General features: G+C 44.4%; 1 protein-coding gene across 1 annotated transcript; it reads right to left on the reverse strand.

Moving 5' to 3' along the window:
* Window positions 1–4015: 4015 nt before the first annotated feature.
* Window positions 4016–11668, reverse strand: exo1 (exonuclease 1; the record flags this gene model as incomplete). Its single annotated transcript, XM_080532118.1, has 13 exons — window positions 4016–4163; window positions 4885–5081; window positions 5670–5768; window positions 5925–6528; window positions 7044–7284; window positions 7568–7796; window positions 8544–8646; window positions 8952–9139; window positions 9438–9650; window positions 10188–10325; window positions 10936–11059; window positions 11299–11418; window positions 11508–11668. 13 exons carry the CDS (start codon window positions 11666–11668, stop codon window positions 4016–4018), a joined length of 2565 nt encoding a protein of 854 aa, XP_080388244.1.
* Window positions 11669–14500: the final 2832 nt, after the last annotated feature.

Here is a 14500-nt window from a genome sequence, read left to right on the forward strand (position 1 = left end):
TGAAAACAGCACAGGGAGGTTGTGAATTTGTTCCTACATGTCTGCAACCAAGTCAAATGGGTTTGCCTGAAGGGAGGATTCTGCAGTCAGAGGAGAAAAAAGGATGGCTTCTTGATTCATGTTTCACTTACCGTCTCGAACTTCAGGCCTAAACATGTACTCTCATTGCTCCTCTTTAATGAAAGCCTCTGAAATGATGTCAGGTGAGAAGCTCTGTAAAACAAAGAGACACTGCCTCTGTTGACACAGGCCTGAACATAGCACAACTCCAATAACACAATCTGGTGTGTGTTCAACTTGTCAACTACAACACTGATAACAATGTTGCAAGAGTTGCAAAGTTTTACCACATTCTTCGACACAACAACATTCCAAACATTCTCGGCCTTCCTTTAAGATCAAAGCCAGATTCTTCGCTTAACGACCAGACACGGACCGTCTCTGGTTTTATTGAGTCATCCCGTGCATGCAGCCATCTTGTCGCGGTGAAATGTGGAGGGGACGGAAACGTGTCTTTTGGAATGTGTCTTTTTTACATGAGGGTGGGTGTCTGAAGATAAAGTGAATGTTTAGGAACTGTCAATCCGGTTTTTGTGACTTGTGTAAGTAGAACCCAAGGGGATGGAATTCTGAGTATGTAGCAGCAAGTCTTCCTACGCCGTATGGAATGACACATAATGTCCCACAGCAGCGCCAGGGGTTAATAAATCTCTAATTTCGGTCAGGGACAATAATCTCCAATTATTTTAACACATGTTAAACACACACACACACAGACACACAGACACACACACACACACACACACACACAAGCACACACACACACACACACACACAGACTTCCCCTTCCAGTGCTTATCAACACCAAGATTCATTGTTGTTTGACACAACAATGTCCTGTGCAGTCTGCTATCAGAAATCATACTAACAATGGCAACAACTGTTATTGAGCTTGTTTTATGTGCCCTTAGCTCTTATGGAAAGGGGTCTCACATTTAGGTTTGTCGAAAAGGAGCAGAAAAACATTGCAAAATCCTGTTGATCAAAATCCCTTTCTGGCATGATTACTATCAATAGAGATGAACTATTTGTGTCGTCATTATGGTTCAAGCTGAGGAGTGAATTATAGCGTAACAAAAACTTCCATAGGATTCCAAAGAACATACCTTACCATATCTTACATGATACCTTTGTATTGCTACACTGCTTCATAAATAATCCATCTCTGTCTCACACGCCCCTGCTACCTTGTTTCAATCTAGTTACAGCCAGCACACATAAAGAGAATGCTGTCAAGCTACATTCTTACAACAGAGTGTGCATCTAGCCTAGTACACTCTTTCTTTTTTTAAAGTTATTTTATCTGAGTGGGGGAGTCCTACTTTTATTTTTATTTTCATTGATAGGGACAGTATAGATTATGACAGGAAGGATGGGTGAGAGAGAGAGAGAGAGAGAGAGAGAAGGGATGACAAGCAGGATATGTCTGCGGCCGGAATCGAACCGGTAACCCTGCGGTTACGCGGTCGACGCTTAACCCACTACGCCACCTAAGCTCCCCTAGTCTAATACACTTGTACACTTCTCAAAGTAAGGTTCAGTGCTGATGCTCTCTGACAGTCATCGATGGAGATCTTCATTGTGAACTCCAGTTTGCTCCTCAACTGCAAGGGGCTTTTTACAGCATAAAAGAGATACACATCTTTGTTTGAAACAATTCATTTCTGTCTCCCTTTGCATGAGATGTGAAACAAATCATGGTAAAGAGTCAACACAATCCAATATTATTTATTAGAGGCATTTTGTCCACTGCTCTGCTCTTCGGCCCACCCATTCCATACAGTGTGAACTATCACTCCAAGTCATTACATCACAATCACCATCGCTACAAATTGCATAAGGTAAAAGGTGACATACATGTCCTAACATGGTGTGCTACACCTATTCAGGGAAGGCCGCTGGCATGAACACTCTATGTGGTTATTTAGGGCCACAACCGCTAGAGGGGGCCACACTTGCCCCGTCGATTTAGCGCAAGCTACCACCCGTCAATCAATAATTCTGCTACGCCCCCCCCCGCAACTAAGCTACCACCCGTCAATCAATAACTCTGCTACCCCCCCCCCCCCCCCCCTAACTTAAGCTACCACCCATCAATCCAAAACTGTGTGTGTGTGTGTGGGGGGGGACAATCAAAATCTTGTTGAGGGTCACCAAAGTTCTTGGGCCGGGCCTGTGCACGTATTCAATCACAACTGGCAATGAGTCTTCAGAAGTAGGACCCGATGTTAAAGCAAGACAGCATGCTCTAGTTATTATGTTGTTCAGTTTTCCTCTTGTTTCACTGATACCGGTACTGCAAGTATGCAAACATTTACAGTACAAAAGGATTGTTGCTTTTATCTAAACCATACACCTTGTTATCAGATGTGATTGAATAGGGCTCTACTCTGTCACAGCTGGTTTCTGAACACTTGTGTCACTTGTCTTTTATGAATGAATGAATGAATGGTCTTTATTGTCATTGCTATAGTACAGGTACCAAACAACGAAATTTAGGAGGGGTGGCTCCCCTGAAGCTAGGAAAGAAAAAAAAACTAAAAAAAACAAGAAGGGAAGGAGCTGGATGTACATTATCCACTATACTATACTGTACAGATAGACGACTAGGGTTGTCATATTGCACATAGTGTTATTGCACATTCATTTAGAGTGACGCAGTTTGCAGGCTTGAAATGTACATGTTTGTGCCTCAGCACTAAACCTGATTTTTTCAGTGCAGCAGCTGCCATCAATCCGTCCAGACTGTCCAGGGCCCAGAACCTAGGTCTTTGCTGTGTTCAGGGCCTGGATGGCCCTGGGGTAGAAGCTGAGCTTCAGTCTGTTTGTCCTTGCGGCCATGGTCCTGTACCGCCTTTTTGAGGGCAGCCGGGCAAAGTGTTCGTACCCAGGGTGGGTTGGGTCTCTGGAGATCTTGGAGGCCTTCCTGAGACAGCGTGTGTTGTACAGCTCTTCCAGAGAGCTCTTACCAGCCCTCTGTGTTGTCAGGCGGTGACGTCACTGTCCATTGTGCAACACTGTGCGGTAAACGGAGACTCAGATACGCCAGGCATCTGGAGGACCTGAGGTATTCTGTGCTGTGGCCAAAACTCAAAATCTATTTGATAAGCATCTCCTAAACATACTTCAAATTCAAACAACAATAATCTAGTTCCCCAACGACTATATGACGGTTGTATGCACTTAATAATGCCACTTTGGAATTAAGGTCTGAAGTTAAGGTATCCCAAGTGTTAACACCAAATTCCACACTATTGGAAAAGGAAACTTCATGACAATCGTTTCTAATAAACGATAGTTGCAAAAGGACAAAACGAGTTACAACATCAAGTATACTATAATGAACCCTGAAAAAGTATTTGCTTTCTAGGTTGATCTTCTTTGGCCATTTATCTCATGATGGAATCAACTAACAAAGCTTTTAACCACAAAGAAACGAACTATTAAGTACATACAGGGTACGAGACAGTATCATGCACAGGCACTAAGTCACCTGTGCGAAGGCTACATTCCAGGGTTAGCATGCAGGTTGGCCAATTTGAGTAAACACAAAAGTATGCATTGTTCATTCTTCAGACATCTTACGGTTTGACACATACCTTCACTGCTCTTTTGAGAATGTTCTTAAAAGTGAACCACCAACAAATACTATGATGATGAACTCCCTTGTGGCACAATCACATTTTGCATAGATCTAGTCTTTTTGCATATCCTATTCATTTCAGTGCAGACCTATAGACCACAGCAATGAATGTGGGGCCATAGAGTATTGTAAAACACACTCAAATGAAAATAAACATTACTCTTTAAACAAAGTTTTCTTTATTAAAATAAAATACAATTTCAAGTTTCATTTACAGCAGCAGTCCATAGTAATGCATCAAGCACCAACATACAGTTTGTTTGAAATGCGAATGCTTTCACAAGGTGTTCTTATTCCCATGAGAAATATGACTTAAGATGTGGTATCAGAGACATTTGCTGGAGTGCTGGAGATGAAGAAAATATCCTTGTCTGTTTCACGTGTGACGGCCAGCACATTGTCCTTCACAGGCGACATCGGCTCCCCTTTCTTACAAGGGTTTATCGTCTTCTGATTTTCTCTGCAACACAGACACACAGACTTAATGATTCCCACGAGAAAAGAGTTGTTGATTATCAGACAAATAAAGCTGGTAGATAGCATCATGTTTACAGTGAACAGATACCAACCATTGATAAGGAGAAAAGAACCTGCTAAACTGAGATAAAGGATAAGTGGCTATGGTTCAACAGAATTCAATGCCTTCCTGCATATCTAAAACATAAATAATAATCCTAGTGTTAGTGAAAGAATGTGCTGAGAACAGTTTGCAGCACCACTCAGATGTAGTAAGTCTGAATCACTCTCACTTTCACATCAGAATTACACAATTAGTTACACACCATTGTCACACTTGGTATCAACACATGTGTGTGTATTATCCCAACAGTATACTGCCTCTGCTGGCTGGTTAATGTAACTGGCTAATGTATGTTTGGTAAGAATCATCTTCCTGTGGTCAGTGTTGGAGTTCGAGTGGATTTGTTTTGTGTGAACAAGTCCTTATTTGTTAAAGGAGACAGACAGACAGACAGACATGGCTCTGAGACAGAATGACTTGAGAGCAGATAGCATACTTTGTGGCTCTTTAAAAAATGTCATTTAAATACATTTGCTCAAATTCGAGATGTTAGATCACATCTCTTTCTGCTTTGATATATCTGCTGGACAGTGAGGTCCAATGAGAAGTCTAGTCTGCGCATAGAGGTGGGTGGGTCACCACTACCAGTGGTTTGACTTACTTCTTAAAGCCAAAGTTTTTCCAGAGGCCACTAATGGTGGCCTGGAGGCCGGGGTTGTTCTCGTTGTTGATACTGGACGTCTTCCCCGGCCCTTTAGGCCCCTTTCTCCTGAGCCCGCTGGCCCTGGCCGGGGCTGAGGGGCGGATCTTTACCCCTTTGCCCTGGTCACTCGGCCGCAACCTGGGCAGGCCAGCCACCTGCTGACAGAGAGAGAGAGAGAGAGAGAGAGAGAGAGAGAGAGAGAGAGAGAGAGAGAGAGAGAGAGAGAGAGAGAGAGAGAGAGAGAGAGAGAGAGAGAGAGGAAAGTTGTTGGGATGCAAAAACGGCTACTCAGAGAGATAATTCAAAATATAAATCTCTTTAAAGTGCACACTCTGTGTTACACTACTGAATGAGTAGAGAGGGAAACATATTGCTTGTTGCAACAGTCTTTTTCGCTATCTCTGTGTGAAACATGACACATAGACAGTAACAGGGCTATAGTACCGTTCCAAGGGTGGTAGAACTACTCGGAGGACTGCATTGTAATGCATGGAATGTAACGAGGAATGGTGTCAAACACACCTGTTTGATACCATCTCATTCTATGCGTTATATACTGAGCCTGTCCTCCGATATCTACCTCCAGCAACCTCCACTTACATAAATGTTTTTGCCATTTAGCAGACGCCTTATTCTAAAGCGACTTACAATCATTTGACTAAGCAAGTGAATCATCAATTCACCAGTTGTAGCAGGAAGAGTAATCTCGGTCAGGCCAGGGACTGGTACTGTACATAACATACCTTTTGTCTGACTGTAGGTGTGGGTCTCTTCTTATCATCTGCAACAGGGGAGAAACTGGGGGCTTCACCCGCGTCGGAATCCACACTTGAGTTTCCTTCCTAAACAAAAAAGCATGAGCACAACCCGTAAGTACGCCGGTCGCCTTATACCACAACAGAGCCACGAACACCGCGCATAATCACACTCAGCAATGCTGCACGCGGAAGCCAAAACCCACGTATGAGTCATAAGAGTAACAGGAAGTGACTACGTACCGCCGTGGCGGTGGCCTTCAGACGAGTGGGCGAGGCATCATCCTCTCCACAGCTGGAAGTGTGGCAAGGCTGTGAGGAGTAGGCGCTGTCCTGAGAGGGGGGAGAGCCCGGGGGAGTATCCTCTTCCCTGCTGGGTGAAGGGGCTCGGGCGGGGCCCTTCTGACTCCCCTGGTTCCAGGAGACCGTCTCCTTCTTGCGCTGGAACTGCTGCAGGGCCTGGAGGCCCTGCATGGGGGTGGTCGGGGTCCTTCTGGGTTTCTCAGTGGAACTGCCTGACCAACGGAACACCCCCAGCCTCTGACTGGCAGATTGAGGTGACGGGGAGGGTGAGGGTGAGGGAGGGGGGCTGGGGGTGTCCACAGAGGCTGGGCTGGGGGTGTCCTCCTCTGGTTCTGCATGTGCCACTGCATCGGACCCCTCACTGGGTTGACTGGGACTCTCCGTGACCTCACTCTGAGCTCCCTCCTCCTTCACTGAGGACTCACTGGGTTGACTGGGACTCTCCGTGACCTCACTCTGAGCTCCCTCCTCCTTCACTGAGGACTCCTGGGTCAGACTCTGCACCTCACTCACACTGCTGCTGCTGCCGTTGTTGCTGAAGAACCTGGGGAAGATAAACAACTGTTTTAGTCATTGTAGAAAACAGGGGTGCAAACTGGTGATGGCCCAAAAAGGTGACAATGATTTTTTTTTTGCCTGAAAACGAAGAAAATGATCAATGCGCGGCTAACCTTGGGGGGGGGGGGGGGATAGCGCTAGTACTAATGGTGCTAAATGGATATCGCTAGCACTAACGGTGGTCTAACAATGATGCGCGTGTAAGTAGCGGCAGCCCTGACCTTAACACCTGCATAATTACTTCGAAAACAGTTTACTGTCACAGTGTGACTGTGTTCTCCACGCTGTCTGGAATTGTACCTAGCTGCCTGAAGCTAAAAGTAATTTCAACAGCAGCGGAGTTTAGCAGACAGGAAGATTAGTTAGCTCACGCATCATGTGACTTGGCTAATTTAGCAGAAAGGTGACAAGTTTGCACCCCTGAGAAAATGTTCCTGTCAAAGTTGATCCGTGTCTATGTGTCGGAGTGAAGTCGATATGAGTGGAGGCGTTAGACGTCACCTGCTCCGCGTGCCCTGCCCGTCTCCACCCCCGTCCTGGTTCCTCTTCTGCAGCAGGGTGGCAAAGCGGTTGCGTGGTCTGGAGGGTGGGGGGGTGGTTATGGGTGTGGTTCCACGAGGCCTGGAGAGGCCTGGGGGGCTAGGGAGGCTCTCTGTGGGGGCGGAGGCCTCCTCTCCTCTGGGCCTCTTCTGTCTGGAGAGAGAGTACTGCTGCAGCATGTCCTGTTCTGAAACACCGGAGTCTGGAAGACGAAAGGGATGAGATGGTCATATAGTACAGTACTATAGTAACTATCTAGAGGCTTTCAAAAAAAGGGATCGTTGCAGAGATCTATGGCAATTGTTTGTGAAACAAATTTTGAATCTTTGAAACAAAGATTGTGAAAGTACACAAACGATTAAAAGGTTTTGGAGACACCATCTACATATTAATAATAATAATAATAATAATAAATCTAAAACTGTAAGGGTACCTCTCAAACAGAAGACAGAGAGAAGGATCTAAATGCTGCTGTCAGATCTCACCTTCTCTGGGTCTCTTCACCTGAACGTCTGTGCTTGGGAGCCTCAGTCCCTGCACACTGACCACCCTCTGCTGCCCCCTGGTGGAGGCAGGCCTCTCTGGGGTGCTGGCAGGCTGTGTGGCAGAGAGGCTGCTGCTGCCCGGGGTGTAGCTCTTGTTCCAGATGCTCAGGGTCATGGCGGGCCTGTTCCCTGGGCTGTCGTTCCAGCCCCGACTACGGGGTTTGGCTGGCTGGGGAAAACACCAAGGAGGGAGAAACCTTTACAAGCGTCTGTCAAAAACATAACCTGTGCACTTCTAGCGTCTGTAACCTGTGCACTTCAAACCATAATTAGGTCTGGGTTGCTGTGAGGCACTTTGTAACAAATGCAATTTGTAAAAACTGCAATACAAACATAATTTGATGGATTGATTAACCATGACAATCGAATCGTCAGGTTGCGTGTGTGGAGTACGTGTGGACATCAGACAAAGGTGAGGTGAGAGAAATATAACTGATGGCCTGCTGTTTGTGTAGAGAACAACTTTCCTCCAGACGTGGACAGATTTGTTGGTACCCTTACAGCTCATTGAAACAATGCTTCATTCCTCCTGAAATTATTAAAAGCAATTTTCTCATGTATACCTGCATGCCGTTGGTATGTCACAGAGTAAAGCAAAGAAACTGTGAAAAGAGAACCATTATTGCTAAAGAGATCAATTATATTCTAAAATGGCCTGGACAGATTTGTTGGTAACCCCTTAGAAAAGATTATAAATAATGGGATTATAGTGATATTTCTGTTTTCTTTAATTGGTGTCACACACACCACAATCCAAAGCAACGTCTGATTTCTATTAAATATGGAATAAACGATGGATGGATGGATGCCAATTACTTTTGTGAGTTTGAAGTTATTTCAGAGAAGTTATTTCGTCGAAGGGTACCAACAAATGTGTCCACGTCTGTATAGTGAACATTCAAGCTAGCGTCCGTACCTTTGAGCCGACTGTGTCTGGGTTGAAGTCATCAATTCTCTCCTTAGTGTGGATATCCACATTGCCCAGAGCCATCTGCAAGCCCAGGCAATCTCCTACATTACTGGATTGAAATCATTAAGGACAAAAAAGAACATACAATGGCAAAACACATTTAAAGTGACTAAGAGATCACCAAAAAATGCAAGGCATATAGTAATCATGGAAAAATCCCTGTATGTTATCCTGACCATAGAAATATTATTATTCTTTTATTTTATTAATTGGAGGGGAGGGGGGTATTTAGTGTATATGGTCCTGATAGCCCGGCAACAACTTCATATTAGGAATAAATAATGTTCATTGAATTGAATTGTCCTAAACAGGAGTAGGACTGAGCCAGGCGTCCAGGTCGTTAAAGAAGGATACTGGCCAGCGTAGCTGAGGGTGTCTGGGTCCAGGTGCTCTGGGTAAGGGTTGAGGGGGGCCACCTTTCTGCGGAGGGGGTCAAACACCAGCTGGTAGAGGAAGGTGTTATTGGCCTGGACAAAGCCTTGGATATACTCGTCTGGTACCTCCACGTTCATCTTCAGGTACTGACCCATCTTCTTTATTACCTGGGAGTGCATGAAGAAGTCAGGGATTTAAAAATGGACCTTCCAAAACCCCCATGGCACTCCTGATTCCAAAGGATCAGACAGTTAAGGCACCTGATAGGCTTGGTATAATATTCATTATATGACTTAAGTCTATTAAATCCTTTCTTCTCTGGAGGAGTGCTTAGGAATTCAAATGTGCAGGCCAGGGGGTGGATTTGGAACTCAGCATTGTGCACAAATGTGAAGGTGCATCATCGCATAATATCGACCAATGTGTGGTGGTGGTGGTCAACATTTCATTCTCATTGGTCCTTACCTTCAGGATGTCAGGGTTGTTGGCCATCTTCAGCAGCTTACAAGCTTTGCCCAAGCCGATCCCATACACAGACGCTAGGTAGTCGCAGCCAGAGAGAATACACATGTAGCGGAACTTCTCCTCTGTGAAAACATCTCCCAGAGAGCGGCATCGACCCAGGTGGTTCTGGTCAATCTCCAGACCGTTCCCTTCTTTGTCCATCTTTAGGATCACCTAAAAGAAGCAGAATATATCATTGAGAAGGAGAATATATAATTAAATTCAAAATACTTGATTTATCCCACAAGGGGCAATCATGCAGGCAGGAGTGCAGGTACACAGAAACAACATATAACAAGTTCCAGTATGTAGATTTTAGCATGTTTGGTTTGTTTACAAGGATATGCATGTGTTTGGTGCCACTAGAGAACGTAGCATATGCACATGTTTGGTGCTACTAGAGAACGTAGCATATGCACATGTTTGGTGCTACTAGAGAACGTAGCATATGCACATTTTAAATTGTTCAGTGTGTCCAGTGGGAGTGTCAACACACAGAACCTTTAACACAGGACATCAACACACCAACTAGTTATCAAGACATTAAAAACGTAGGCAAACATCCGGCACTCCTATGGATCTGATCTGAGGGCTTTTCTACTTCTTTGGTTACGAATACAGTTAAAGCCAGAGACTATAGGTTGTGATGGAGAGGGTTAGTCACTTAGGAAAGAGAAGAGTGAGTACCATTTTAGGGCGATGATACTGTACCTTTTTGCAGCCAAATGCCAGCAAGTCGGAGTCCTCAGTGATGATAGCCTGGGCAATGCCAGATTTGTTAAGGAAAGCAAGCTGGGCGTCAGCCTCATATGGTGCCACCAGACAGTCCACCCCTCTTTTCTGTGCAGCCTGGATGAAAATAGAACAAAACACAATTCAGACAAACACACTGCGAAGCCCTACACACGCTTTATTTATCCCTCATTTGTGGCCTGGGGGGTCAAGTGGTCTAGCACCATGGCCTACAGTACACACATGCCACCATGTTGGCATGGGTTCGATTCCAGCCCATGCCCTGCTGACAATACCCTCCCCTCCTTACATTCCTGTCTTTCTCTACTATCTACTATCTACTAGCCATAATAAAAATGTAAAAATATGAGAGTGGGACTGCCCCACTTATAACAATTTTTATATTGGGATCTTACTGAGACCTGAGTCTCTTTTACAGAAGAGCCCTGTAAGAACAAGGCACATGGCAACTGTAAGAACAAGGCACATGGCAACGGGGAGTAAGATAAGAGAAACAGACCAAATCACGCAACAAGTTAAATGTTATATCATGAAAATAGTTAGTAATGCACAAAACAGATCAGTTTTGTACTATTCTCCTATAACTATAACACCAGTCTTTATCTTATTTGAGAGTCCTGTCATTAATGACATCCTGTACATTACCCCAAATCTGCAACTCTTAAACAACATTTAAACCTGTTTTAGTGGTGTTGGATGCACTTGCCTTGATGACATCGTGGGCCATGGTGGGGGTGACACTGACAGACTTGGTAAAGCAATCTCTGGCCTCTGAAAGCTTTCCTTCTCGTAGGAGCTGCTTGCCTTTCAGCAGATTTGCCTGTCGACGTCTGGGAGACACAAAAGAGTCAGATCAGTCAGGAGCCAGAGGTGTGTGTGTGTGTGTGTGTGTGTGTGTGTGTGTGTGTGTGTGTGTGTGTGTGTGTGTGTGTGTGTGTGTGTGTGTGTGTGTGTGTGTTGTATGTCACTTTGGATAAAGGTGTCTGCTAAATATCCAAAATGTAAATGTAATATGTGTGTGTGTGTGTGTTAGAAAAGCTATTCAACTTGTAGTCCTGCACACACTTACTCACGACGAGTCTTGTCCACCTCCTTTTTCGATGGCAGATTGCAGCCATCAAACACCAAAATGGGTTTCACACCGAAGGACAACAGCATGTCCACAAATTTCATGCAGTAGGTCACATACCTGGGGATGAAAGACATTTTGAATATTTGAAGTGATGCAATGAATGAATGTACCATTATTAGGTAACCTTTCAGAAATATGCAACTTACTGGTCAGTTGGTTCCCCTTTGGCAAGCTTCTCAGCACAAGCAAACGCCCCTTTATGAAGCCAGCAATAGGTGTCTATGGCCACTGTCTGTCCCTTGTACTTTCTCACACTGATGGGCTCCGAGGCCTCTTTGAGGAACTGCAACAGTCCAGTGATGCCCATTCTGACCCAAACTAATACGTGCTGAAGAATAGTTTTACAGTCAGCGAATGATCTGTTCAATGACAAAGTAAGAATAGCGTAGTTAGTTAGCCAGCTAAATACACATCTTATTAACGTTAGATCCCATCATAATTAACGATCATATTTTAGAGTTTTCATTCAAAAACCAACGTTGTTGTTGTTGATCTAAAGTCAACTTCCTGACACTACATGCTAGTAAGCTACCGGTATACAATTGTCATGCTGTCAAACGCCGCTAGTAACTTATTTCCTACTTACCCGTTTTTTTACTGGGCTATGAGAAATACTCCAAGTTCCAGAAATGTAAAGCAACAGAGATAATATCCTGCACGATGAAAGATTTGACCCAGTGAAAATCTGGAGTTCGGTTTTTAGCGGCAAAAAACTAGGGCGCTTTCTATTGGTTAAGCGTTTCATCCGGTCTACAGTGTTCCGCCAATCATACAGGGGTTTTAGTAGGAGTGGGTGGGCGATGTGGACAGCTGGCGGGCCGCAAATTTCCGAAACCGAAGGACAGAGCCTGTATATCCAGCCGCAGCCAAACGTGACGGGATGTGTCACCCAGGCGGCTGCAGCTGGACCCTTGTCGGCCACCGTACTTCTCGAAACCTAGGACGGCAGGGGAAGGCTCATTAATATTCAGAAAAGAAGCGCTACCTGATTGGCCGGTGAAACGTTGCAGCTCTGACCCACCTACCTACAGTACATACCTACCTATCAGGGTCCTGACTCTGATTATGGTCTACCTCCCGTCCTAATCCACTTCCCAGTTCCCACCATGTCAGTAAATACAGTATTATTTAAATTGACTGAGACAGTCAAGACAAAATGGTGCTTGACATTCAGTTGAATCAGTCATTCAATCCAAATAAATACACTCTGGAGCTAACTAATTAATTACTCCCGTCCACAAAAAAAAAAAAAAAAATGTATTTACTAGCATGATATGACAATACACTCAGTCTAGTCTATACCAGGCTGGGGCTAAAGCAATAATCTATGAATGATCGATATGAATGATTAGGCACCGCGTGAGAGATTTCCCGGGGAAATGGAAAGCATTCGGGTGCGTTCGTAAATACGCTCTGGAAATCTGATCAGCATTCATGGAGAGCTTCTTGTCCAATCAAATTACTTGGTCCCTTTTTGACGTTGAACCCAGTGTGCGCTCCGGCGCTCTCAGAGCGAATTTACGAACGCAGCCTTCGTTGTGGAAAGCCTTCGTCCCATAAAAAAAACAAGAGTAACTAGCTAGAAGTTGTATAAAAGGTTATATCCTTCAGTTTATTTCGCAGAAGCGTAAGTATTTTTTAATGACATTATACTCAGAAGTTTTTCTATAAACCTCATACCATTGACGAGCGACGAGGTATTTTTTCTTTCAAATTAGCTGTGGCTCGCAATCTGTAGAAGGCTAGCTAGCGGTAGAGCTATCTAGCTGTCAGTACCAAACGAAAATATGAATGAATAAATGTTCATGTGTAAGCTTGTCTGGTGTATGAGGACAGGCTGTGCTTCGTCTTTTTGCGTTGTGAAAGTCGACTTTAGCTTAGTAGCTAGTTAGTAGCTAGCCAGACACATTTCCCCCTCTCACTACCGAAAGTAGTTAAACACCGCCGCCCTGACGATCACCAGACCTGAACTATTAGTTAAATGCATGGCTAATGCATAGGGGAACCTACATGACCATTTATTTTTCTAATAGGTACAGAGAGCGACCTGTCCGATCTTCAAATGGATGATTTTTTATTTGACAAACTTCCCTCCACCTCACAGTCAACTCCTAAACCCAGACTCGAACCTCCTCAGGTAGGCTACTGGTAGCCTCTACACCCCTCTAAACATTCATAACATTTTCCAGCATATTCATGTGTGTAGTGAACATCATCTTTTCTGTTGGACCTGACCTGAGTGCTTCACTGCATGTGTGGTTTCTATCCTCTATCCTCTGTTCCCAGGTGGATCCAGGTGAGAGGCTAGGCACTGACTCATCAATAAGTGAGACATCCTCATTAATGAGCATGGATGAGACTCAAGACCAACAGATAAGGTAGAGTAGGTAGAAAACAGAAAATACATGTGTTTGCCTACTCCTCCCTTCTATAACTTTTAGGATATGGGTGTGCGCTGTGCGGCTACATGGGTGTCAGTCTAACCTGAAGACACTTATCTCAACTCTATAATTGTTCACCATAGTTTGAAAGTCGTAGGCTTACATAAAGAGTGTCCGCTAATGTCGCAGACTGACGGAGTAGGACTGTGTGTTTGCTCTAGATCAAGGATGAATGACCTTGGCAGAAAGGCCGAAGACCTGGTTGGAAAAATAAACGACAGCCGCATGATGGACCAGAAAATGATGGACAACTTTCAAGACAAGATGGTGCAGAAGGTATCCAGACATTTAATCCAGTATGGAATGACCACTGCTTTCTTTGCCAACATCACTCCTTAACATGACCACATATTTAACAGTTAACTTTCAAAATGTGCTTCAAGAAACTTGATAAACATATATTTTAGTACTGTGTATAGTGTACTAACTATACAAGCTATACCCATATAGGAACAGGAGGTGTTTCTGGTTAGGTTACATTCTCAGGGGGGGAAAACTGTCCTTAAAAGTGTAAGTGTCTTATTATATTATGTGCTGTATCCTGTCTCTCAGGTGAGTGTGATCTTTAAAAGTCTACATTATGTTTTATGTGTGCTATCCTATCCCTCAGATGAGTGAAATCCTTAAAAGTCTATATTAGTGGCCTGGGGTGGTCCAGTGGTCTAGCACCACGGTCTACAGTGCACACATGCCCATGT

This window comes from Nansenia antarctica, assembly GCF_963989245.1.
Source record: "Nansenia antarctica genome assembly, chromosome: 1".
Lineage (NCBI taxonomy): Eukaryota > Metazoa > Chordata > Actinopteri > Argentiniformes > Microstomatidae > Nansenia > Nansenia antarctica.